This window comes from Strix uralensis, chromosome 18 (assembly GCF_047716275.1).
Source record: "Strix uralensis isolate ZFMK-TIS-50842 chromosome 18, bStrUra1, whole genome shotgun sequence".
Lineage (NCBI taxonomy): Eukaryota > Metazoa > Chordata > Aves > Strigiformes > Strigidae > Strix > Strix uralensis.
The window spans coordinates 1,509,952-1,535,821 of record NC_133989.1 but is presented as its reverse complement, the minus strand read 5'-3'; the positions used below and the strand labels follow the sequence as shown (position 1 = coordinate 1,535,821).

Sequence of the window (25,870 nt, the reverse complement as noted above, 5' to 3'; positions counted from 1 at the left end):
GCAGGAGCAGCACAGGACTTTTCACTTTTATTATAAAAATATCTTGCAAGCAAAAAGAAAAAAAAGAAGTCTGTACAAGCAGTCACATCGTTCTCAAAGCATCACCAGACACCCAACCCCCCCCCGGCCCCCCACCAGCAGCCGTGGGGGACCTGCCCGCTGCTGCAAGGCCACCCGGGTGCTGCGGGAGCCAACGCTGGGTGCTGGCCCGGGGAGGGGGCACATGGAAGACACTTGTCCCCATGGGTGGGCTGGGGGGAGCCTGCCTGGCCCCCCAGGGCAGAGCTGGGGGGGGTGTGGGGTGGTCGTATAAGTCTCTTTTAAACTCTACGGGGTTTAAGGGTCTTTACTGAGGCCTCTTAATTTTGCACATCTTATTCTAGTGTTAAGTACACAGCAGTACACCCACGTACAACACGAAACATTGGGTTTTAGCTCTAAAAATTAACAGTTAACATGTCAAACAGTCAAAACATGTTACACGGTACCTGCGGGGAGCTCCCAGGGAGGGCCAGGCTGGCGCAGGCACCCGCAGCCCGGCCGCCGTGGAGCCGCACGCTTTGTACAAGCCTGGGGCAGCGCTGGTGGGTCCCGGTGCAGGGCAAGGCTGTGCAGAGGAAGATGAGGAGGAGGATGAAGATGCTCGGTGCCAGGAAGCCCTACCTGGAGCTCCCTGGGCAGTAGGACGGCAGGGGGAAAGCCTGCAGCAGGGGGGCTCAGCTCGCCGGCCTTGGTGCGAGAGCGGGGTCCCGCAGAAGGGACACTTGGGAAGAGAGAGGCGGACGCTCAGGTCCTTCCTTTAAAGCCAGAGTTTGTTTTCCAGGTGCTGGCAGCAGAGAGCCCCAAAAGGCAGCGTGGGGACCCCGGCCAGTCCCTGCGGGGTCAAGGGGGGGCTGCGGGAAGCCGCGCAAGCCTGGCCAGGCAGTGGCATCCCCGTGGGAGCTGGTGTGGGGGCACCGTCCTCATCCCCTCAGCCTGGCCGGAGCTTCCCGAGGAGCTGCTGCTCCGCTGGTGTCACCCGCTTGCGGCCCCCGTGGCTGCAGGGGCGGGGATCCCAAAAAGATGGAGCTGGCAGCCCCGAGACCAAGCCACCGCCCCCCACAAAAAAATCAGGTCTCTGCAGATGGGAGCTGACCCCCACAGTATTGCAGGCTCCGTTGCCATCCCAAAACGCGGGTACCGCAGCGCATCTTCACATCACGCTCTGTGCTTCCAAGAAAATCCTCCTGGGGAGGAGCAGGGTGATTCCCCGTGACGTGGGGTGGGGGGGGTGTCCCGGCAGCCGCTCCAGCCCTGCTCACTTCCTCGGGATCTGGACGCTGGCGTACTCGGAGCCGGCCTCCTCGGGGTGCGGGGCCGGTCGCCTGGGTGCTTTGCTGAGGTGAACCATGTCCAGGTCGGCGTAGGTGAGGTTGTCGTCGCCGGTGGGTGTCTGGTTGCTCTGGATACAGGCGTACTCCGACTGTTGGCTCATCTCCACCATCCGGCGGATGGTCTTCCTCTCTCTGTCGAAGTTCAGGTCCGCGTAGGTCAGGTTGTTGGGGTCGGATTCCTGCGCGAGACACCACGAGTTCCTCCTCTGGGAGGACGAGCGAAGAGCCCCCCCCGTGCCCACCCAAAGCCCCACCGCTGAAGTCAATCCTGCTGGGACAGCTCGGTCTCTGCTTATGAGCCCACAGCGACGCTTTACCCCGTCCTACGTCTTCAAATCACCAGCCACTGCTGCAGAGCCACCACCACAATCCAAGAGCCACCACCACAGCTGCCCCGACCTCCCCCCCAAGTCCTGGTAGGGATGGGCAGGGGCCAACCCGCCCAGCGATGCCCATGGGGGAGCTGGCAGAGGCTGGGTAGGACAGACAGATTGCTGCTGATCACGACTCTGCTCGTAACTGCGTCACCAAATGCAAAATAACTCCACAAATAGCCTGGCTGGCTATCGCACAGCTGGTTCTCCAGGCAGCACAAACCCAGACTTTCCTGGGAGGAGGAGGAGGAGGAGGAGGAGGAGGAGAGAGGGCGAAGGCAGCAAAGATGCTGGGAAGTGGTTACCCCATCCCTGGGGCAGCTTCTCTTCCCTCTCCAGCCACAGCGTGGAGACACTGAGATGTTTCACGGGGGAACCACCACCCTCCACTGGAGACATGGAGATGTTTCCTGCAGGAACCACCACCCTCCACTCCTGCCTCCCGCCAGCAGGGCTGAGTGACACACCTGGGTAGTGGCCTCGCTGCTCTTCTCCGGCTCATGTAACCTGAAAGGGGGAACAAAAGAAATCACAGAGTGCCCTGTTACCTCTTCCCCAGCGATGGAGCAGCCGGGGGGGTTCAGATGCAACACGAGGTCCTCGCAGCAGCACCCAGCAGGATGAGTCCTCACCCGTGAGCACCTGTTCACGCACTGGTCCAGCCCCATCTCTGCAGGCTGGAGACCCGGCTCCCACCCGCTTGTTCAGCCTCACCAAAAGCCAAATGTTTGGGCGCGGGATCACCATGGGGGGCAGAACCACGGATGGGGAGATGGGCAGAGCCTGCGCTCCTGCCTTCCCTTTCAGAAAAAGATTTTGGGGATCCAGGGCCGTCCTGATCCCAGGGGAGCCCGTTTGCAGGCTGGAAGTGCCCAGCGCAGAGTGCCCGCGGGTGACTCGGTGTCTAGGGGAGATCCACACTTACCTGGCAGAGGGTGAGCTTTTACCTGCCGGAAGAGAAAGAGTTTAGGGAATAAATAGCTCAGGAAACAACGTAACACCCCCCCCCACCGCTTCCCCAGGCACGCGAGCCCACACGCAGAGACTGCTGCAAGCGCAGATACACATCTTTTCCCAGAGGCAAGTGCCTGCAGTTTTCTGGAGTTTCACTCCATTTACTGCAGGACTGTTCCTGGGAGAGGGCAGGAGGTGCAGGGGGGTGTCAGACATTTTAGGTACAAGCAATAAGAAGCAGGTTTGACTCTGCTCCTTGGCAGACACCAACACACAGCAGCAACCAGGCAGAGTTTCCCCTGCAGCCTGCAAACGGCCCGCTCAGCTCTGCTCCGACCTCTCCTTTGGGCAGGAGCTGCAGCAACTCAGACGTGAACCCTCAAGAGAGAGGGAAAAGGGCGTTGGGAGCAGCTGCTTCCCTGCCGGCACTTGGTTTCCTTACCCTTGCTCTGCTTTGTCCGGATGAGGTAAAGAATTGCAGCCACCAGCAGTGCCAGCACAGTGCAGACCACCCCCACCACGATGTAGATGAGGAGCAAATTGCCTGAAACGTGAATGAAAAAGGTCACCACGGGCCTAAAAACGCTGGTCCCGACCGAGTCCCCGCAGCCTTACAGCTGGGGTTGGCCTGGTGACACACGAAGCAGCGAGGGCAGCTCGGTACCTGCCCGCATCACTCCCCCAGCCCCCCCAGCACGGAGATTTTGTGTCCTCGAACCAGATTCTGGTGGGACTTTGAGCTTTCTCAGGGGTTGACATCTTACAGCCTCCCCGGTGGGGACCGCGTCCCAGCGGCTCTCACGCACCGTTCTCCATCTGGGCCTGGTCTCTCTGTCCCTCCCTGGTCAGGGCAGCGATCCACAGGGTGACCGTCCTGTCGAGGGGCTGCTGGGCGTCGTGCACCACTCGGCAGGTGAACACGGACCCGTTCTTCTCCTCCGTCGCTTGGACCTCCACCAGGCTCCTCAGTTCAAACAAGCCCCGGGGGTTCTCCCTCAGCTGGGAGACGTTCTCCACCTTTATCTCTGTCCCGTTCTCCAGCCAGGTGACAGCCACGTCTCCCGGGTAAAACCCCTCCACGTGGCAGGTGAAGTTCAAGGTCTTGTTCACCTCAACGGGGCTCGGCGGGTCACGGACCACGCGGACACGGGGCAAAACTGGGAAGAGAAGCAGCTCCTGGTGCCTGACATCCCCCAGCTCCGCCACCCGCAGGGTGCCCCGTCCCCGTCCAGGACCCCCAGCCCCGTGGGAGCAGGACACCCCGCGCGCGGGTCCCCCCGCAGCCCTCACCTCGCAGGGTCCTGCTGAGCCGGTAGCTCCCCCTCAGCGGGGCCGGCAGCGTGGAGTGCTGCACCTCGCAAACGAGCTGCGCGCGGACGTCGTCCTCCTGCAGCGTCATCGTCACGTTGCTGGACATGTTGTAGGAGGATTTTGTCCACCCAGGGGTGATCTGGGGCTGCTGAGCCGAGATCGGGACGTCGTCCTTGAGCCATTTCACGCTGATCTCTCTGGGGAAGAACCCTCCGGCCGTGCAGGTGAAAGACACCGATTGCCCCGGCCCCGCTCTGTGGTTGGGCCCGGACACGACCGGGGGGGTGGGTAAGGCTGCGGGGAGAAGCGTGGGGCCTTAGACCGGGCTCTGCCACCCCTGCCCAGCCCCAGGGCTGCAGGGAGCGGGGTCTGCCATGGGGGCACGGATGTGCCCGGGGATGATGGCCCACAGGACCCTCTCCTGGGACTGGCCCCCGAGCCCCTTCCCCATCCCTGCTCGCCCCAAGCAGAGCCCACCGGGCTGGGCTGTGCCAGGGGCTGCACCCGGCAGGGCCGGTTCCCACCGGGAGCTGCTCAGGGAGCCCCACTCACCGTGCACAGACACCTCCGTGCCCTTTCCACGCCGAAACTCCTCCTCACCAACCACTGATTTGATGAACTTCACGCAGTAATAGGTGCCGGCATCCTCGGGGCGAACATCGCTGATGCGGATGCTGAAATCTGCGTCGGACCCACTCACGACCCTCGTCACGCGGGGGAAGGAGCCCGTCTGCCCATAAACGGTCTCGTTTCTGCTGCCCCAGACCTTCAGCCACTTCACAGCACCAATGAGATCATCTCCGGACGTGGTGCAGTTCAGGTTGAGTGTGTCCCCCGCTGTCACCAACAGCCTGGTCTGGGGCTGCTGCAGCTCAAAGCCCTGACCCATCTGGGCACCCACACCTGGGGGAAAAAAAAAAACCAACCCGGACTGAGTCTCACGTGGCACCACACACCCGGCCAGGTTCCCCACCTGAGCACACAGCTCTGGTCAGCAGGGACATGGGCGATAGTGCTGTGCCAGCATCGGGGACCCTGCAGTTACAGCAGCGGGCACAGCCCTCCTCTGCTCGCAGGTCTGAGCCGCAGCTTTGCTAGAACACCCCACGTCGTGCCCCGTCCAGTCAAACCACGGAGCAAATCCCAGCTGCCCGCGCCTGCTGGCACGCTGCGCTGCCTCCTCCCGGGGCCACTTGGCTTTGCCAGGCGGGAGGAACCAAGGGCACCAAATCCAAGGTGCTCCACAAAAGCAAGCTCCCCTCGCAGATGCGATATCATGTTTTCTGTACTCGATCTGTCCCATTTCTACACCGAATCCAAGCCCTGACTCGTTCCAGCGGGGCACAGCCATTAGCCGGTGCCAGGCAGGCAGACGCCATTCCTGCTCCTCGCCGACAGAGGAGAGCCGTCCCCTTCCAAGCAGCTCAGCAGCCACGCTCCGAACCCAGCCGACCGCGCAAACAGAAGAACCACCATCCCCAGTAACCCCCCCACCCCATCTACACACCCACGGGTGCCAACGCGCCTTCCCACATCCACGGTCAGGCAGGGAGGGACTCCTGAAGTCTGCAGGAAAACCGCAGGGGCTCCGCTCTCCCTGTGGATAACAAAATCCCCAGGAGCCGGGCAGCTCAGCCCCACGGGAATCAGCAACGCTGCTCCCCGCTCCCCAAAAACCAGCTGGCGGCGGCAGAGCGAGCCACCCCGTAGCCTCCACGGCTCCTCGAGGGGTTCATTTTGGCCCCGCTTGCCGTGCCGATATAGTTATTGCGACTGAATTGAATGAGATTTCAATACAGGTCACTGCTTAGAGGAACATTTTAAAGCAATGCAGGAGAATCACTTAAATCCGCCCGCTGATACAGGAGCCGGGCGCTGCTCACCGCGGCGGTCCCGGAGCTGGCGAGCGACACGCAGACCTGGTGTCGTGCTCACGCAGAGACTGCCGTGTTTGGGCAGGGAGCTACGGCGGCACAGCCGCCTCTTCAGCCTTGTTGGCTGGGGGGGCTGCAGCTGCACCCCGCATCTCTCACGCCAGAAAAACCCAGAGCAGCGACTCCTGCCCTTGGTACCCCCGGATGGGACGAAATCCTCAGCTGGACGCTCCCAGGAGGCCCCACTGCAGGATGAGCTGCTCCAATCCCTCCCCTCGGCCACGGCCAGCTCCCACAGAGGGTTTTGGGCAACTGTTAATCCCTTCTGGCTTCCAGCAGTGTTTGATGTACTCCGGACATTCTCACTCTCTGCACAATTACTCGATCTCGATGGAGATCTCACCAGGAGCAGTTTCTCGACTCCCCAGGTTAAAGGCTTTTTGCCCAGGGCGTCACTCCGCTGCCCCCCCTGCACTGGCTGATGCTCGCAGCCAAAACCTTCAGCCCTCGGTGTTTCCCTCTGAAGCCACACCAAGGCTAATGTGGCACCAGCATCTCACACCAAAACAAGTTTGTCCCCTAAGACAAGCACAGAAGGACAGAAACCTGGTTTGTGTCCCGTCCAAACATGTCATTCAGGCTGAGCCTAAGTCCCGTGTCTGAGCAGCAGCGCCCTGGGCTTCTCTGAGGTGAGCCCGTCTTTCTCAGGTGACCCAAATCGGGGGGAGCAGCCCCAGCACAGAGCCCCTGCCCTCGGGGGGGGGGGTGGGGGTGTGTGCACCCCATGGGCAGCACATGGCGCTGACACAGGGCACACACCGCCAGCTCTGCTGCCGCGGCATCTCCCGAGCTTCTCCATCGCCAGCTGCCCCCAGACCTTTCGCAAGAAGCGGTTGAGAAACGCAGAGAGGAAGTTTGAAAGCACACGAGCATCACCCACCTCTCACCGAGCACCCACACAGGGACGTGACACGGGGCGGGGACACACACCAGGCTGCTCTGGGCACAGACCCCCCCGACCCCTTCCCATGCCCAGGGTGGCCGTGGTGCTAATTACTTGCTCCACTAAGTTGGGTAAACGAAGCCCGTGTTGCCTCACTACCCGTTAGCGGGTGGCATCGCAACGCAGCGAGGGCCATGGGGGGCCAGGAGCCAGGCCCCCTCCCTGCCACAGGGCTCTGTGCCCCGTGGTGAACCCATCACTCGCTGCTCCCCTCTGCAATCCTGTGGAAAAAAGGATTTCTGTGGCCCCTTGAGGGTCCCCTGCACTGAGGGGAGCTGCCCTGCTCGGAGGGGCCAGCACTGGCCCGCACAGCCGAGCCCAGCCCAGCCTGCAGCGAGCCAAGTGCTTCCTCCTCATCCTCCCTCTCGCCATCTGTCCATCTCCCCACGAGGCACGCACCGTGCTGGAGGGGGGAGAGATGGGGGGGAGCGGCTGCTTTGGGGTCCCGGAGCTGACCCCAACGCCGAAGTGTGGTTGGGGCAAGCGACACAGGCATTGCTCAACCCCCCAGCACATTTCTTGGTTGCAGTGATGGGGCCTCAGAGCAACATCTGCAAAAGCACCGGGCAGTTAAACTGGGGGGTTTAACGGGGTGCAGCCATGCCTGGTGCGTGGCAGGGGCTGTAGCCCCTCGGCACAAGGCTCCTGCCTTCCTGGGGTCGCAAGATTTATCTTTGCAGGCAGCGGGGCCGCCCCCGAGAGCCTGGGGTTCGCTGCCGGGCTGCACGCATCTCACACCGCCCAGCCCGCATCACCTCCTCGCCGGGCAGCGGCGTGCGAGCACGCTGCCTGCTCCCTGCGCCGAGGGATTTGCAGGCAGGACACGTGCTGTTGGCCGGTGACGGGCTCCTGGAGGTGCTGCCGCAGCGGGGCCATGGCCGTGAGGGGCTTTTCTGTGCTGCTGCTCCCCGAGAGCAGCCGGGGAACAAAGGGCTTTGCGCTGTCGCCTGCCAGGAGGTTTCACTGGCAGCTCTCAGCCTCTTGGTCACTGCAGAAAACGCTGCATGGCTCTGGGGAGCCACTCAGATAGGACTAAAATGTGGCTTTTTGGGTATTTTTCCATGTGTTCTGCTGCGAGCCACCCCACTACTTTAAAGACTTTCACACACAGCTCTGCTCGGCCGGTGCTCCCTCAGATCACCCCGTTCAGGCTTCGCAGGAGATCCAGAACACCTGAGCCTCACCCCGATATGCCACGCCAACACCACGCCGCCCTAACGAGACCCGCTGCCACCTCCACGCATCCCCGTGGGGTCACCCGATGTCTCCAGCCGCCTGCCCTGCACCCAAGAGCCCCCATGCCAGCGCCAACCCCACCCACCGCGTGCTCAGAAACACCTTCAAACCCCGGCAGCAGCGTGCAGAGCCATGCCCCTGCCCCCCCCCGCCCCCCCATGATGGGAAAACACAAAGGGGAAGTTGACAGAAAACCCCAGAATATGCAAGTTAGAAAATGCAAAGTTTCCACTGAAGCTCCTTTCCTCCCTTCCCCTTGAATACAGCTTCTCCTTGCACCCAGCAGGAGGTTAGGGTCCTCCTTCCCCTTTCTGGGTGCTCGCCCCGAGGGGTGGTGGGGCCGGGAGGGCGGTCGAGCCCCCTCCCAGCAGGCATTCGCCAGCAGCACGTGCGAGCCCCGCACGCTCACGCCGTGCTCGTGCCCAGGCTCTGGGTGCTGCAGGCGCACGGGACACACCACGATTTCTCACCGCAAGCACCGGTTCGGTGCAAACCCGCTTCCCACCTGCACATTCACCGTGCGGCCCGATGACAAAATTCTCTTAGACTTCGATTTCAAACCACCTAGAGACGGAGCAGAATCCTTTCGCCGCCAAGATCAAGGGGAGCGCAGGTGCTCTGACCCTGTGATCTGCTCTATCCTACGCTCCAGAATTAGCACAGGATTTTAGAGCCCTGAAAATCACCACCCGACAGTTCCCGTGAAGGTGGCAGCACCCTCGCAACGCAGCCCCAGAGCACTCCCAGCCCCGAGAAGAGGCACGAGCACAGGCGTCGTGCTGCGCCTGGTCTGGCAGAGCCTCCCTCCTGTTATTCAATTTAAATTGAGAGCAAAATAATCCCCAGATCTCCCGCTGCGGTGCAAGTTTTCCATCTCGGTGACACATTTTTTTCCCCCCTGTATTCCACCTTTTGAAGTATTTGATACCGAACAGATTGCAAGAGGCTGGGGTTTAATTCAGGAGAGGCTGCTTGGATGCTTCCTGATAAAAATAGATTTTTTTTCTTCTGAAGGAGCCGGGTAAGGAGCTCTGGGATGGCGAGGGGAGGGCTGCATGCTCCAGAAACAACGTGCAGCTGGTCACTGGCATCCGGAGCCCCCCCCGGTCACTCCTGAAGGAATGGGCCGATGGGCAGAAGAAACCCCAAAATAATCCTGCTGGAATTTCACCTGCAGCGGGGAAACTAACAGGTGCTGCCTATAAAAAGGGCCTGGAATCTGCAGTTCAGGGGAAGAGAAGCCTCAGGGGTAGCTGCCGAGAGCCGTGCACATCCCAGAGCGGCACGGGGAGGGTTATAGTAAAGGCTGTATTTTACATCCATGACATCAGAGGAAGCCTCGGATCACACGCAGCCACCATTTGCGAGCGTCCCTCCTACAGCATTAGCAGAAATTCAGCTCGAAAGCCCCACAACCAAACAGATTTCCTCTTTAGAGGAGGCTCTGGGAAGCGCAGCTCTGGCGAGAGGGTTCTGCATGGCACAGATTTTGCAACGGGCCTTCCCAGCACCTCGCTCCTCTTTGCCCTACAGAAGATCTCCTGCAGGAGCTTCCCTTTTCCCCTCTGCTTCGGCAGAAGCACTGTCGGAGCAGCCGCCCACCGGCAGCCTGGGCCAGCTCTTCTAGAGTTTAGGCTTAGTTTGAGCTGTGGCCCAGGAGGATTCACCGCGTACGGGGGAAAATAAAATAAAATCTGCATGCTTGCACCTGAAATCAGGGACGCAAACCACCTCGCATCCCAGAGCGTTCTGCCCCAGGATGGACCTTTTCCTATGGCTGGCTTGGAAAAATGGGGTTCTTACTCCAAGGCCACGTTTAATTAAACTCAAGAGCTTTGCTTGAGCCATTCTTTCGGGGCAGGAAATCGCAGCGGTTCACTGAGAAGCTGCGCTTGCCGCCAAAGCCTTCTTGGCTTTCAGCAACCGGGAGTTTTCAGCTTGGGGCCAACACTTCTCAGTTGTGATGAGGCAACTGAAAGCAAGGAGCGTTGTGCTGAAAGCATTTGCTTTCTGCTCAAGTTTGAGCTCAACTCTCCGCCCAAGTAAAGCTCCGATGGCGAGTATTTCCAATGGGCCTGAAGAGCGCGGTTTCCCCCGACACGGGACGATGTTTCACCTGTGTGGGAGCCCGGGCTGGGCTATTTGGAATAGGATCCAGCTGGAAGGTGTGAAATTTGGACAGACCAGGCAAAAAGCTCAGCAGCAAGATGCTCCTGAACATGCATCGCTGTCGCCCCAGGAGGTTTGCACAAAGAAGCCCCGTCCCTCCCCGGAGGCGCAGGCAGGAGAGCGATTCTTTAGCAATATCACCCGAGACGAACGGCACCGAAATGGAACATCCTAGAAAGGAAATATCCTTGAAAGCAGCAGCCACCACAGGGCTTCGTTCCTGGTGGGGCGAGAAACTTCCCACTGCTAGCGAGGGAAGGGAACCGGCCGGGGAGCGGCGCACGCTCTGATCGTCCCTTGTCGTGCTGCATCCCCCGGCTTTTCGAAGGGACTGGAGGAGCCACAAGCCCCGGGGAGGGCTGGGGGGAGGCTGGGAACAGGAGCCCGAGTGACCCAGGGCCGGGCTGGATGGTGCAAGGTGCCTGGGAGGATGGTGCAAACCCACCGCTCCGGTGCTCAACAGTTGGGTAGAGCTGGTAGAGCTGCACAGCGGCAGGGGAAGGGCAGGGGGGTAGCAAGAAAAATGAGTTCCTGGCAGAGAAGACGGGCAGAGCCCCCCCCTTGCCCGCTCTGCCATCTTTCCCATCTCCGGGCAGCCTCCGAGCGGGAATTTGGGCTGCTTGCAGAGATTTGCCTCTCACATAGCTGGCAGGGGGTGGTAGCAAATGGGTGGAAACAACATGCCTCTTCACGTCCCTGCCTGATTTCCTCGTCTTGCTGGGAAGGGGCATGTCTGCCTTGAAGTTTGCTTTCGGAGGAGCCAGGAGCCCCCCCCGCCCTGCTCGCCCCGGCCTTCGCCGCGCTCTAGGTCATCTCGCCGAAAGGTCAAAGCCAACGTGCGTGGCGAGGCGGCATCATGGCACGTACGGGGGGTGTGCGGCGGAGGGGCGGCAGGGAGGAGAGGATGGAAGGGAAAAGGGGGGGAAACAAGAAAAAAAAAAAGCCAAAGCAGAAAAGAGCCGGGGGGGGAGCGTGGCTTACCTGGGCAGCCGCGCAGGGAGAGCAGCACCAGGCAGGTCAGCAGCCCGGGGCCGCGGGGAAGCGGCTCCATCCTCGGTTGTTTCTGGGAAGCAGAGATTAGAGTGGCTTCAGAGCGCGGCTCCGGTTTGCGCTTTGCTGCTTTAATTAATTTTTTTTGTTGTTGTTGTAAAAAAAAAAAAAAGCAGCAGAATTGCAGCTGGAGAAGGAAATCGCTTCTCAGCCCCAAAATGAGGAAGGAGGGCCAGGCTCCCGCCTCCCCCGGGCTGCGGGGAGAAGGGGGGGGGGACACACACGCGCACACACACACCCCCCCCAGCACACACGCGGGGCCGCCGCCCGTGGGCGCTGACCCGGCCGCGCCCCGGGCTCCGCCGCCGCCACCGGGCGCTGACGGGGCCGCCGCGGCGGAGCCCCGGGCGGGCGCATGCCCCGGTGCGGAGCGGAGCGGAGCCGCGCCTGCCTCCCCGCCTCCTCCCCGCCGCCGTTGCCGTGGTACCGGGGCGGGATGGGGCCGGCCCCGGCTCGGAGACCCCCCCCACACCTCCGGTTTAAGGCCGCTTTGCTGGCGAGGGGGGGGAGGGTGAAGCCAGCACCCCCCCACCCCGGTCTGGAGCAAACTTGCTTTTGTAAGGTCACCCCGGTGTCCCCCTGCTTTAAGGTGGGCTGGGGGACATCTCCCCGCGCCGGTTCTGGGGTGCCCAGGACACAGCGGAAGAAGCAGCTGGGGCAGAGGAAGGAGAAGGTTTGGTAGCCACAGTGCTTGCCCACGGCTGGGAAGAGGGTGGCTGGGGTCCAGCCCCCAGCCCCCCACAGGCTAACACGTAGCCCAGCACCCCTGCACTGGAACTGGGGTGCTGGGGGGGGGGGGGGGGGGGGCACACAGCCTTGGGGGTCCTGAACATGCAGGGCACATTGTGCCACCCGAGGGACCCCACGGGGCCAGCGGCACAGTAGCCACAGTGCTCGCCCAGGGCTGTGAGGAGGGTGGCTGGGACCCCCCCATGCCCACCCCAGGGTCACAACATGCAGCCCAGCACCCCTGTGTTGGAATTGGGGTGCCGGGGGGGAGCACACAGCCTTGGGGGTCCTGAACACGCAGGGTGCATTGTGCCACCCGAGGGACCCCGCGGGGCCAGCGGCAGAGGCACGAGCAGCATTTTGGAGGTGCCACGTGGCCAGGCCAGCTCAGTCCACAAGGACCAGGGCAAGGAGGTGACCCTGGTGCAGCACAGACAGTTGGAGGGAGGGAGAGGAGATGCCTGCACCCCTCTCGACAAGGGGTGCTGGATACACCCCCTGGGAGCATGGGGACACCCCCACGATGTCCCCTCAGCAGGATCAGCTTAGCAGGAGCCCACGGCAGGGAGAGGCGAGAGCCTGAGGATGAGGCAGCTGCGAGGGGCTGAAGGAGGGTGTAGAGGAGGAGAAGGAGGGTGCCTGGACGTGAGCACCCATGGGACACGTGTTCCTGCCCTGCCCTGCTTCCCCCGGACACAAAGTCCTTCCCAGGGGATGCACAAGGACACAGGGAGGCACAAGGACACGTCCTCTGCTGCCTGTGCCTGCTGCAGCTTCTCCCCCCACCCGTGGGCACCTCAGCAAGGCCAGGACAGGGACCGGCTTGTTCCCCCTGTGCCCGGCACGGGCACAGTCACCTGCAGCCAGGGGAGATGCCAGCAGCTCCCCAAACCACCCTGCACCCCCTCTGCCCACCCAGGGACGGGGCAGCCGCTCTGCAGACCGGGGCTCCCAGCACACCCAGCACCCACGCCACAGCATCCCCGGCAGCACGGATCCCACCCAGCCACTCTCCCACACCGGGCCAGGCCCCGAGGCCAGCACCGGGTGCTGTGCTGTGCCGGGGGACCGGCTGCCGGCTCCCTCCTCCCTCCCCAGGCAGCCGCTGGGGCTGTCAGCTTTATTTAGAGCTTCGCACAAACAAACAGCAAAGATATCTGAAGTGATTTGGCACCATCAATCTGCGCACGGCGTCAGCCTGCGCGCGTTCCCGTCCCCGCCAGCCTCCCCCTCGGCCCCAGCTACACCCATGTGTTGCATCCAGTCTTATTTTAGCTCAATTTGCTGCTGGGAACCGGGGGGCCAACCTCCCCAGGCATCTGCACTGCACCTCCCTCCGGGAGCTCCCCCGAGGCCACTGCTGGAGCCTGCACTCAAGTTCTACTCGTACTTTAAAATAATTTGTGGCCAGCCCTGCTCCTGGGGAGCCCAGTGCAGCAGTTGTTTTTATTTCCCCTTCGCACAGCTGGCGAGGGCGAGAGCAAGCCGCAGGGACCCCAAGGAGCCATCAGGTTTGGCCTTTGGCCTTTTGCACATGCAGCGTGGCATGGAAATAAATAATCGCTCTGCACCGGGGACGGGATGTGGGATTAGGAGTGGTTTGTGCATCCCACCCAGCCCCGAGCCCGGGAGCAGGCACCCTCCGGGGCGAGCAGGTGCCCAGCGAGAGGGAAGGTTCTGGGGACACACTGCCGCCATTCACAGCCGCTTTCCTGGTTATTTTTAAATGAAAGCACAGTTCCTGGAGGCCTGGCTGACTTCAGCCTGTCTGGGCTGTTCTCCTGCTCGGCGTTGAAGGTTCAGACAACCTGTTTCAAGGCGATTACAAAGCGGAGACAGCCCGTACGCAAGCAGCCGCCGCAGAGCGCTTGGGAAGGAAAGTTAGAGCTTAAAAAAGCTCTGCAAGAGAAGGTACCACGGCAGAGCAGATGGTGCAGCGTGAGCTTCCCGGGAAGAGCTGCTATTGCTCCCCATTAAGAAGCATATGGGCAGGCTCAGCTGCCTCCCCCCTGCCCACAGCCCTTCTCCTCAGCATCGCAGGGCCCCGCGCAAACACGGCGGGTTTGGAGAATCCGCCCCAGGAGAGCAGCCCCTGCCCCATGGGCTGGCAACGACCCTGGGGAGAGGAGCACCCCGCTCCTTCTCATGCCCAAGACCGAGCGAGAGCGCGGCATTTCGGGAGGCTCAACACCGTCATTAGTAGCTTCTTTCTGCACCAAACACCCACGGCGAGCAGGAGGCTGCTGCGCCGCTTGGCAGGGCGGGCAGCGCTGCCAGACTCCCTGTGCTGCCGGCGGGCAGCGCCTGCTCTCGCAGCATCCTCGTGCTTCAGCTCAAAACCACGGCTCCTGCAGGGATGACTGGGGAGCCTGGGGCTCCCCGGCTCTGGGAGCCGTTCGGTAGCCAACACAGGGGGCCAGAGCAGCATTTAGGGAGAGCTTTTCAAGAATAAGTTGTTTTTCACAGCTTTGAGGCTCAGCAAGGAACTTGCTTCACGCTGCCAGCACCCTTTTGGGGAAGGCACGTGCTCCAGCTGCTCTGGGCCAGGCTCAGCCACCCCAGCAGGTTTGGGTACTGGAGGGAGGCCAGGCCAGGGCTCTGGTCCCCTTCCCACGGGCAAAGGCTCCAGCTGGAGCTGCCCCTGCTCCCAGCAGGATGCAGTAGCCCAACGTGCTTTTACACTTCCCCATTTTCAGCTGGGCAGCTCTACATGGGCAGCAGGACCAGCTGCACAAGTGGCTTCTTCCCTGGGCGGAGGTGGGGAGCCTTCCCCAGGCAGGGACCCCCGTTCAGGGCAGCAGCACCCCATCTCCAGGTGACCCTCTTGTCTGAGCCCAGCAGCATCCAACAAGGGCAATTACAGCCTCACCAGAGCGATCCCAGCTGAAAGTCTTGCAGCACTGGTTTTGCCCAGACTGCTCTTTCATCCCGGAATTAGCAGCCTGTCTGATCCCCTCCCAGCACCCATTGCCCACGGGGATGGCAACAGATTGCTCTGCTGAAGGGGGTTCACAGGTGATGGAGATGGGAGAGGTTTCACTTCCAGCACCAAACCTGGGCCTATTCATGAGCCACATTTCAGTAACGATGAAGGTGACAGCGGTTCTTTCCCTGCCCAGCACCTTCCCCCTCGGGGTCCCCAGCCCAGCATGGCACAGCACAGTGAGGAGGCTCCCTCGGGCCTGACCGACCAGTCACATCACACACAGCAGCTGTCCCAGAGGGCTTGTGGGCTCAGTTCAGCCTCAAAACCCAAACCAGCAAGGAAGGCATAGGGATAAACATAAGATAAACATCAATACTTGGGACATCAGCCTGAAAAACACCCTAAAACCAGCACCCAGCAGTGCTTGGGCATGGTTCTGCACCCACGAGCCACCAGCACCCATGGGAGCCCTCCACGATAAACCCAAACAACACATCACGTGGCCCTGTCCTGGGGAAGCTCAGAGCCAGCTGGTTGTATCCTAGCCCAGCCCCAAACACAACCCAGCCCCCAAGAGGTGCCGCTTTCGTAGCTCACCACCACAAAATGAGGTGTGTGACCACATCAGAGCCGCGCCTGGCCCCAGCACCCACTCCAGGTCTGCTCCGGTGCACGCGAGCCCACACAGCCTCAAAGCACCATGTGCACAGGGCTGGGCATGCTCACCCCATCTGTCCTCCAGCTCCAAAGCCAAATTTTGAGACGCCCTCCAGCCTACAAGGCAGGTGGATGCATCCTACAGCCCTCACACCTCTCCCCACCACCCCTCCAGGTTCAGAGTCAGCGCCCTCACAGGGCTTCAGCTGGGAGAAAAACACACAAATGCCTTCTAAAGTAGGTAGCACCAATTACACTGCTGATATTCAGGGCTTCTAGCACAACAAATGGAGCTTCAGCTTCATTAGGTACCATGCCAATTTAATCCAAGACATCCAGTACAGAAGGAGCTTAAATTAGTTTATCTGATGTTAACTTACACCAAGCAATATGTTAACAGGAGGATGGAGAGAAGTGACCAGCAGCCTGTTTGCAAGGAGCAGCACACAGGGGTGGCCGAGCCAGACCACAAGCTGGGGAAGGGACAAAGGCAGCAGGAGCACCCCAGCCCTGTGAACACCCATTTAAGACCCCAGGATGTATCATACCTGTCTGCTCATCACACACTTCCACCGCAGCACCCACCTCCAGGAACACCTTGCAGCTGGAAAGGGGGATACCCAGCCACCCCCTTATGTGGGAGAGGCCCTGGGGGTGGGTAATGAGCTGCAGATGCTTCGTTAAGGCCGTAATTGCTGGACAAAAGGCAGAGCTGGGCTGTGGGGGCTGCTGTGTGAGCAGCCTGTGCACTGGCTTTGCCCCTGACCTTTTAGGGGGGCTCATGGGAACTGCCTGTAATTGCTTGGGTCAAGCTTTTATTTAGGGCTGAGCTGAGCCGTCTCAGAAATCTCAGGTCCTCGGCTGAGCTCTCGGGCCGCGGAGGTGCAGATGGTGCTGGGGGAGAGCGGGGAGGCAGCGCTCCCCCGGCGCGGGGGCTTTACCGAGGAGGCCACCCCCACGCACGCCGCAGCCTCCTTGGGGAGCCGGGCTCCTAATTGCAGCCCGCTGAATTTTAGTGGCACTCGAGAGCTCTGCCAGCATCAGCTTGTCCCCTCCAGTCCATAAAATCACTTTCAGGGAGGACGAGGAAGGGATGCTGGTGCTGCCTGCCCCATGCTGGCCTTCACCAGGAGGGGGGAGCGATGCTCCAAGTGCCCCCACGGCATTTATGGGCTTTGGCGGAGCCTGGCTGGTGTCAGATCATCCACCACGGCCCGATGAGCAAGAAGAGAAGCGTGTGGCCTTCGCAGAGACCGTATTTGCACCGTGGCTCACCCATCCCAGGGCCGTGCAACGCTCCCGGGCTGCTCCCGCTCGGCAGCGGCACCCCACGGGGTGCTGCCAACCGGGCAACTCGCCCGGGCTTCCTTAACGCAGCCCTGCACGCTCCGACTGGGGGAATTCCTCCTGGCTGTGTCAAAGCAGGAAAGGTGGTTTATATCCTGTGCCTGGCCTGGAAGCGGCCCTGGCTGACCTGGAGGCGATGGGCAGAGGCATGGGGGGGGCGGTTTGGGGTGAAAATGCTGACAGGCTGGGAAAAGCCGGTGGCGGGGGGGCGCAGAAGGACGGACCTGCCCGGTTGGCTGCTGGAAGCCTTCCGAGAGCTGCGGTGACCTTTGTTCGCGGGCAGGATCCTGCCCTTTGCTCTGGAGGAGGATTTGCTGTGGGTGCAGCGGGTGAGCAAAGCCCGAGCAGTCCCACGCTGCAGCCCCCCGGGGTCCACAGCACAGGGACGGGGACAGGGGCACGAGGCAGCTCCCACCCAGGGCAGCTCACTGGGGGGCACAGGGTGCCCCCAGTCCTGCACCCCTCACGCCAGCCATTGCAAAGCTTGGGGGCTGTGGGGGGTATCGGCACTGGCTGGGGGCACGGTTGGGGCTCACCCCCCCTCTCGTGGGCTCCAGCCCTGGTGCCGTGGTGGCAACCAAGCAGTGCCTGCCCTGGGACCCTTCCCACCCCGGGGTGGGCATGGAGGGGATGCTCAGCCCTGGGAGCAGCGGTGCTGCGGAGAAGAGAGCAGCAGGGAGGGCAGGCAGGGGCAGGCAGGGAGCTCCAGCCGTGCAGGGGATGTTTCAGGGCTGGGCGTTAATCGGTGACGGGCTCCTGGGAGTTGTTTGAGCTGAAGTCTCCATCCCCACGCTGGAGGGGGATGCTCCGCGCTGGCCCACGGGGATGTGGTGCCGGTGCCGGTACCCCCATCCCCACGATGCACAGGCAGCTCCCCCCAGCCCAGGGCCAAATCTATGTACGGGGGCTAATGGGAGGCCTTGTCACGCCGACACCAGACAAATTCACTTCACCCTCTCAAGCCCCTGCAGCCGTGGCTCTCCCCGACGGGCCAAGTCCCTGCCAGAGCTACTGGTGGTTCCCCACATGGGATGCAGCCCATCCTCCTCTGGCTGCTCCCCACTCTTAACTCAGGAGCTGGCAGTGCCATGCCCATCCTGGGGACTGTGCGGGACAGCCGGGAGGCTGAGGGCTCCTGGGGTGCTGCGGGTGGGTGGATGGGGTGCAGGTTGTGGGGACTGCAGGTGCCTTTGAGCCTACAGCCCCCTGGAGCGATGCTAGAGAAGACCTTGGTCTCCCCTTGGCGGTACCGCTTAGGACCGTGGTGGGGTGAGGAGCCTGGCCGAGGGAGGAGCGATATCATCTCAGTTTTCTTCTGCCTTTTTTTTTTTTCTGCATCCTCTCAAAGTTCTTTGTTGATTGCAAATTGTTATCATGAAAGCGCATCCAACGCTGCAATAGCAGATAATGCTCCGCGCGCTCCCAGGCACGGCTGCTGTAACTCGTTGCAGCCTGGGCTGCCTGATAAAGTCCTGCGGCAGCTGCAGATGAAAATAAAAATGCTAACGTGGGGGGATTGATCATCTTAAGCTATCTCAGCCCATCGCTTCCTGCTCGTCAGAGCTCTCGCTGGAGGCACCGGGATGGTTGCGGGACTCTAAACCCAGGCTTGGGCGGGGGATTTGTGCTGTTGGACCTTGGGCCAGGCACTCGCAGCTCTGGAGCCGGGGAGATGCCCCAGCGGAGGGCTGGGGGGGGTACATGGGGTGTGGGGGAGCTGGTACAACCCCACATCACCCCGTACCGAGTGTTAGTAACGAGGGTGCTGAGATAACGGCGTGGCTGGCAGCGAGGGCTGTTCCTGAGGTTATCTGCAAAAGTGCCGTATCTGATGGATCACGGCGGAAAGAGCAATTGCACGGCGGTTGGGATGCAGGGGGGATGCACCCCCCTGAAACGGCCTGACCCAGCCCTGGAGGGGGGATGCTGCTGCCTCAGCCAGTCCCCAGCACCACCAGCACCATCCCCAGCCCTGACACCGGGCTGTCCCGGTGGTGGCTGTCCCCACACTGTCCCCGCAGCAGCCTCGCAGTTCGGGGACCGTGTGCCGGAGCTTGGGGCTGTTGCTTTCACCCCATTGAGACCAGGGACAACCACAGTGGGACCCAGCACTCCCAGTGCCGCGGGGCTGGGGCCATGCTGGTCCTGCTGCTGAGAGCTCCAGGAGAATGCTTCTGCAAGGGGTTTGTGTTGTTTTGTCGGTTGGTTTTTTGGTTTTGTTTTTTCTTGAAGCTGAAGGTCAACAAAAAGCAGGAGGATTAATTCCAGCTCTGCAAGATCCACCACGCTCCTGGTGACTGCGTCGGTCCCAAGGGTCTGGCCTGACTCTGATCAGGAGCTGCAAATCAGAGCTGCAAAATGCTGCTGTCCTGCCCCGGAGCTCGACCTGCGGGAGCTGTGGAGGGGGATCGGGGATTTAGAGGGTCTGTGCGATGTCTAACAGCTTTAGAAAATATTGCCTGGGATTCTCTACCAGCAGCGGTGGCCAGAGACATCTGAGCCGAGCCACACATCGGCACCAGCTGATACCTGCTGCGGGAGGGGGGTGCACGCACAGGGGAAGCCCGTTCTGCGTGTGAGTGTGTGTGTTTGTGTGCGCACATGCCTGTGCACACGTGTGTTTGCGTGTGTATGCACACATGTGCAGTAATGACAGCCCTGGGATGGGGCTGTGGGTGCGAAGGGGGCTGCTGGCCCGGTGGTGCTGCCAGTCTCGGGTGCCAGGAGGGAACCCGGAGAGCCGACAGCAAAGCATCTGCCCCGCGCCACGCACGAGGGATGCTGCAGCCCTTTGACAGCAGCTCCTGACCGCCAGCATTAATGATATCCACCCAATTAGCCACCGCCAGCTCTGCCAGGCCCCGAGGATTAGCAAACGAAATCATCATCCCACGGCATAAGCGGTTAACACTGCTAATTAGTCGTGGCGTGAAGCCTAACCCAAACGCTAACCCAGGCGCAGGCAGCGCTGCAGGCAGGGGGCTGCTGCTGCCCACCCGGCCGTGGCCTCCCTCGGCTCCTGGAGACGGGAGCTGGTTACAGAGAATTTGCCAGGCTCAAGGATACATTATTTTTACACGTTGCCATAGTTACCGATACCATTATAAAATTAAGCCCGAACCTCGCGGAAGAAATGGATCTATCAGAAGTGATTATTTTAGCGAGTGCGCTGTTGATCCCACCACGGTTCTCACCCCCCGGCTGGCAGCGTGAGGGGAGCCCAGCCGGGGCGACGGAGCTCCCAGCCCAAGGCTCTGCAGGGGCCGCATCCTGCTGATGGGCGCGTCGCTGGGCCGAGGCACCGGGCAAGCTGCCGGAGCACCGGGCTCGCCACCGGCGCCGGCACAGCCCCTCCGTGCTGGCAGCACCGTTGGGCACGTCCGGGGTGAACAAAAGCCCGCTGAGAGCGCGCTTTCAGCCCGCTCCATGGCTCCCTCCCGCAGCGCCTGCTTTCCCCCTTCTCCTGCCTCTCTAAATATTTTTTCCTTTCCCTGCACTTCTCCTCAGAGGGGCACTTGTGCCGGGCTCGGGGCGCTGCCAGCACCGGGGCCACTGCCAAGCGCTGTCGGGCTTTAAGGTCACTCTGTGCCGGGAGGAGCGGGGAGGCCTGGGGACCCCACAGTGTCCTGGCCGATGGGGACACCTTGTGCTCCCCTCAGCAAGGGGAGCACCCCAAAGGGCTTCCCCATCCCGAGCAGCAGCCCCCGGCTCTTTTCCCTGGATAAAACCCACCAGAGCATCCCCAAGAGCGTCGGTGTGGGCACGATGCACATGTGGATGTCGGGGGAACCAGGACCACTCCGATGTGCCACCACCAGCGGATCCAACATGAGGAGCCCTGAGCACCCCCAGGGCAGGCAGGACACCCCCCCTGCCCCCCCCCCCAGGACCCTCTCTTGGGTTCTGGCAGGACCAAGCACTGCAGCTGGATCCACCCTCCCCGTGCTGGCGCTGGAGGGTGATTGTCTGTGAGCAAACACCGAAAGCACAAAGTGAGTCTTTCTTAAGCACTGGATGTTCCCGTTCATCCCACGGTCCTGGAAATCCCTCTTTAATCATTGCCAGAGTCTTGGCCTCCACGATACCCTGCGGTGAAGGAATGCACAGGCCAAAGGAGTGTTGGGCACAAAGGATTTCCTTTGAAATGTGTTTGACACTTTCATCGCCTGCCCCCTCTGCCTGCAATAGAAGAGATGGGGAACGGGCAGAGGGCACCCCTCCCATCTGCTCCACACCCCCTCAGCTCCAGGGATTTAATGAAAATGATTCCAGGCCGGGCAGAAAGGTTTCCAGTAGCAATAGCTGCAATGGCACAACCTCCTATTAGACACCAGAGAATCCACACAGACGAGCAACATCTTCCAAGCACCTCCACCTCTCCTCAGCTTAAAGCCCTGGATCGCAGCTTGGGGGGGGTCCCAATTCACTTCCCCGTGGCTGCAGGGCCAGGCTGCAGCATGGGCACGGCCAGGCAGTGCCTGGTAGCCCACCTCCTCCCCGAACACCCTGGGGGGGTCCGGTGGGGTCCCCCGGTGCCGTGGGGCGACTGTCACTAGGGCTGTGCCTGGGGGGGGCTGCGAAATCTCTGCTGTGCTGGCGAGAGCCCTCCCTACACCAGGAACCTGGAGGGGGGGGGGGGGGGGGAATGAGGCTGGCAGCGAGGCTGCGGCACCGAAACAGTTCCTATGACAACCCCAAATCCCAGACCTGTTTATCCCCTTTAATAAAAATCCACAATAACCGTGAAACCGGGGAATAAGATTCAATAAGTAAGATGCAAAATAAATCAGGAACAGCGTAAAGCGTGTCACCGTTTTACTTCTGCTTCGTTCTCTGCTTTCCGAGGAAAAACCTGACATGAGCTGCGAAGGGGCGAGCTGGCGGGTTTGGGATTGGTGGGAGCAGGGTCCGGCCGTGCGGCACCCCAGGGGTTCTCCCTCCAGTCCCCTCTCCTGGCAGGAGCGTGGCCCCGGGCGGTCAGTGGGCGCAGGTGAGACCCGCGTGGCATTTCTTGGGGACAATCAAAGTGTCTCTGAGACCCTCTCGCCCTTCCCAGCCCCTTCAAAGCACCCCAGATGTTCCTCCAACTCCTCATGCTGCTCCCTGTCAGGTGTCCTGGCACAGTGTCCCCGCAGCATCGCCTGGTCCCCATGGCAGCACAGGGTCCCCATTGGAATCGTGGGGTCCCCATGGAATTGTGCGGTCCCCATGGCATCGTGGGGTCCCCATTGGAATCGTGGGGTCCCCATGGAATTGTGCGGTCCCCATGGAACTGTGGGGTCACCATGGCATCACAGGGTCCCCACCGGAATCATGGGGTCCCCATTGGAATCGTGGGGTCCCCATGGCATCGTGGGATCCCCATGGCATCATGGGGTGCCCGTGGCATCGTGGGGGCTCTGTGGGGTCCCTGTGGCATTGGATGCTCTCGGACCTGTGACTGTTTGGCTAATGCTGATGTGCAAAGTGACCAGACTGGGGATGGGCTTGTGGCCACCACAGTCCCACAGTGGCGAGGACAGGGATGGGGACAGGGATGGGGACAGAGCAGGAGCACAGGGGCGTTTTGGGCAGAGACAGCCACAAACCAGGGCCTTGGCTGAAGCCGCTGCCCCGTCGGCTGCTGGAAGGGACGAGCTGGAGCAACGCCAGCTCCCGGGAGACGCACTGGCCCCTGGGCACCCGTCCCTGTGAGAGGCACTGCCAGGGCGGGGGGGGGGACACTGCCAGCGGGGGGGTGTCTCTGCTTCTCACCATGGAGCTGGAGCATCCCGGGGCAGGGCACGGGGTGTTTATCCCCGTCTCTCCCCTTTTCCCCTTGCTCAGCCCTGGTTCCAGCACAAGCTGCCACTCCCCTGCCAGCGCTGCCAGCCCTCTCCTGTCCCCCAGGACACCAGGGAGACACCCAAATCCCCCCACTTCAGCCAGCCCCACGCGCCAGCTCAGACCATGGCGTTAATTAAATCACCGCTTCCCCTCCCCTTGCTGCTGGGGCTGGCCTCCTCCATCAGTCACGCTCTCCGGACTAATTGCTTTCTGTTATTTCATGTTTTCCACCGGAGGCTCGTGCTCCCTGTTGGCTCCTGGCACAGCCCACGCCTCCCACGCTGGCTCCCCGGCATGGCACGGCACAGCACGGCACGGCACGGCTCACATTGCCACCCCAGCAGCCCCTGCCAGCCCCCAGCACCTCCAGGAGCCATTTCCCACTTCCCAGGGCTGGGAGCGGAGCAGATGCTGGAGCAGCCCCCGAGCATCCCCCGGCCTTTCCCCAGCTCTCTGCCTCTCCCAGGGCAGGGGGGGTCCCCGCAGACTTCCCCCACGGCACAGCCCAGCTCAGCCTCTCCCCAGCCCTTTTGCCTGGCTTTGCCATCCCACAAGGTCCCAGCACTGAGCTCACACGGAGAAAAACCCCAGATAAACCCCCACAACACCCACACACCAGGAGTTTCTCGCCGTGGCCAGCACCCGCTGCAGCGGCCTCATCCATCCCACTGCACCCCTGCCCTGGCACGGCACCACCCCGGCATGTCTGAGCATGGGGTCCAGCACCAGGACACAGCCCAAACCCCAGCGGGGACACCGACCCCCTCCCCACCACCTCTGCTCCGCGCCGTGATGAAGTTGCCTGCGGGCAGGAGAAGCCCGGCAGGCACCGGCATCACCCTGCGCCCGCCATTGCAGCTCTCACCAGCACCCATCTTTCTCGCTCGAGCACCCAGCGGGACGTGACGCTCAGCGGCACCAGGAAACCACCACAGATGAGCAATAAATCCCTGAGCCCAGTGTCACCTGGTGCTGCCCCCCAAGTGAAGCTTTGTCCCCCAAGCCAGGCGCTGCCCCCCCAAGCAAGGTGCTCCCCAGAACACTCCTACCTTGAGTCTGCGCTTGGGCCCTTGTTTGTGTTTTCACTGCCAGCACCCCGCGGGCTGGTGGCTTAAAGGATTTTCCTATAATAACAACCAAATCCCTCCCCTGGGCCCTAAGCCGCAGTCCTGGGCCCTTTCCGAGGTCCAGAGTGCTCCGCGGTGCTCACTCTGCTTTGCATGTGCTTGTATCAGACTGGATTTCCCCCCTCCTGACCCAGCCCAGTGCTTAAAAAGCCCTAAATCCCCTTGAATTTCATTTCCCCTTATCTGCGAGGTCTATCCCCAGTTTCAGTCTCACCCACACATTTTACATACTCCTGCTCTCGATCCTGACGTGAGCTTTCCGCGAGCTTCGGCCTCGTCCCCGTGCAGAGCCTGGGCAACCCCCGTGTCCTGCTCAGAGCAGCCCCCCCGCCTCGGCCGGGCAATGAGCCGCTGCCCGGGGCAGCCGTGGCCCCGCTCGGGACCCGGCGCTGCCGGCGGCTTCACCCCGGCACCCCCATGGCACAGCCCCTCGCTGCTGCTGGGGCTGGTGAGGTGCCCCCCAAGAAAGAAATGACCCCAAAGTGTCCCCGGGGCACGTCCCTCAGAGCAGGGGATGCTTATTCAGAGTCATGCAAATGAATTTTAGCAGCGGTTCCTCTTCCCCCATAACAATTCACTCCCCAAGAGGATCTCTGCTGGCAGACAAGGCTCCGCTGGGTACACGCACGCTGCTATTTCACGCTGTCTTGTTTCACTTCTCTTTTTTGATTCCACAGTAAAAAGTAGATAAAGTTGGAAACCGACAACTGCAGCAGCTTTCAAGGTTATGGGCAGCAGCAGCGGCAGAAGCAGCAGGTTCCTCTGCCTGAAAAGCGTGTTTCACCCTCAGCCCGTGCCCGCGGGGGTGGGGGGCTGTTTGCTGGTGGCGGCGCATGGTGCGGTGCCACAGGTGGGTGCTTGTCACACCAGGGTGCACCCAGGGGCTGCAGCGGTGGCTGGCGTGGAGCGTGAACCCCACAGCTTCCTGCTCCCCTCCGAGGTGGGCACTGCACGCCTGCACGGAGCAGATGTGCACGGAGTAGGGGATGTGCATGGAGCAGATGTGCATGGAGCAAGAGATGTGGCTGAAGCAGATGTGCATGGAGCAGGGGATGAGCACGAAGCACAGATGGGCACAAAGCAGATGTGCACGGAGCAGGGGGGACGCCTGGAACAGATACACGGAGTAGGGGATGTGCATGGAACGGATGTGCATGAGCAGATGTGCAAGGAGCAAGAGATGCGCATGGAACAGATGTGCACAGGGCAGGGGATGTGCATGAGGCAGATGTGCATGGAGCAGATGTGCATGGAGTAGGGGATGTGCACAGAACAGATGTGCATGAGCAGATGTGCACGGGCTGGCTGGGGCTGGAGCAGAAGATGTGCACGGATCGGGGAGAAGGGGGCCAAGGGCCGGTGGCTGCCCTGGGTTTAACAGAGCATCAGGAGCCCCGTTCCCAAACACCAGCCCCTTGGGGAGGGCAGGGACAGGCTGGGCCTCAGCCCACAAAGTGGCACCGAGGGCCGTTCCCGAGAGCTGCCCCATGCGCGGGGGGAAGATGCAGGTTTGGGGGGGCTGCCCAGGGGCAGGGTGGGGGGTGGGAGCTGCCAGGGGGGCTCAGCACAAGCCTGGCAGCAGCACCGGGTGAGCTGGCATGGGGCTGCGGAAGGCACAAGTCTCCCAGGTTGTTTGCTGGTGTTAATTAGGATGGGCTCGGTGCAGTGACGAGGTAACACAAATTAACACAAATTACAGACCTGCCGAGCCAGGAAAATGCTGGTGGTGGCCTGTGCTGGCAGAGACAGGCACACGTGAAGTCCTCCCAGTGTAATCGGCACCAACAGCTTGCCCAAGGCCTCGCGGCCTGATCCTGTGCTTGAGATGGCTGCTGGGTGCTGGGGGAGCTGCTGCCCAGGCCCGGCACGGCAGGTCCATCCCCGAGCCTCACCCGGCGCCGCTGCTGCGACAGG

The 25,870-nt window shown here is 61.7% G+C and overlaps 1 protein-coding gene across 4 annotated transcripts; it reads right to left on the bottom strand.

Annotated features, from left to right (window-relative positions):
- Nucleotides 1-25,870, bottom strand: LOC141951828 (tyrosine-protein phosphatase non-receptor type substrate 1-like). Of its 4 annotated transcripts, none has more exons than XM_074888539.1 (9): nucleotides 23,879-23,884; nucleotides 11,276-11,357; nucleotides 4,565-4,915; nucleotides 3,992-4,306; nucleotides 3,508-3,858; nucleotides 3,144-3,245; nucleotides 2,673-2,694; nucleotides 2,215-2,254; nucleotides 1-1,552 (listed from the first exon to the last, which is right to left on the bottom strand). In XM_074888539.1, the coding sequence occupies exons 2-9, from the start codon at nucleotides 11,343-11,345 to the stop codon at nucleotides 1,298-1,300; spliced, it is 1,506 nt and encodes a 501-aa protein (XP_074744640.1). In that variant the 5' UTR covers nucleotides 11,346-11,357; nucleotides 23,879-23,884; the 3' UTR covers nucleotides 1-1,297. The 4 variants fall into 4 exon arrangements, with proteins under 4 accessions (XP_074744640.1, XP_074744639.1, XP_074744638.1 ...); XM_074888538.1 differs by lacking the exon at nucleotides 23,879-23,884 and adding an exon at nucleotides 11,626-11,643; XM_074888537.1 differs by lacking the exons at nucleotides 11,276-11,357; nucleotides 23,879-23,884 and adding an exon at nucleotides 25,658-25,870.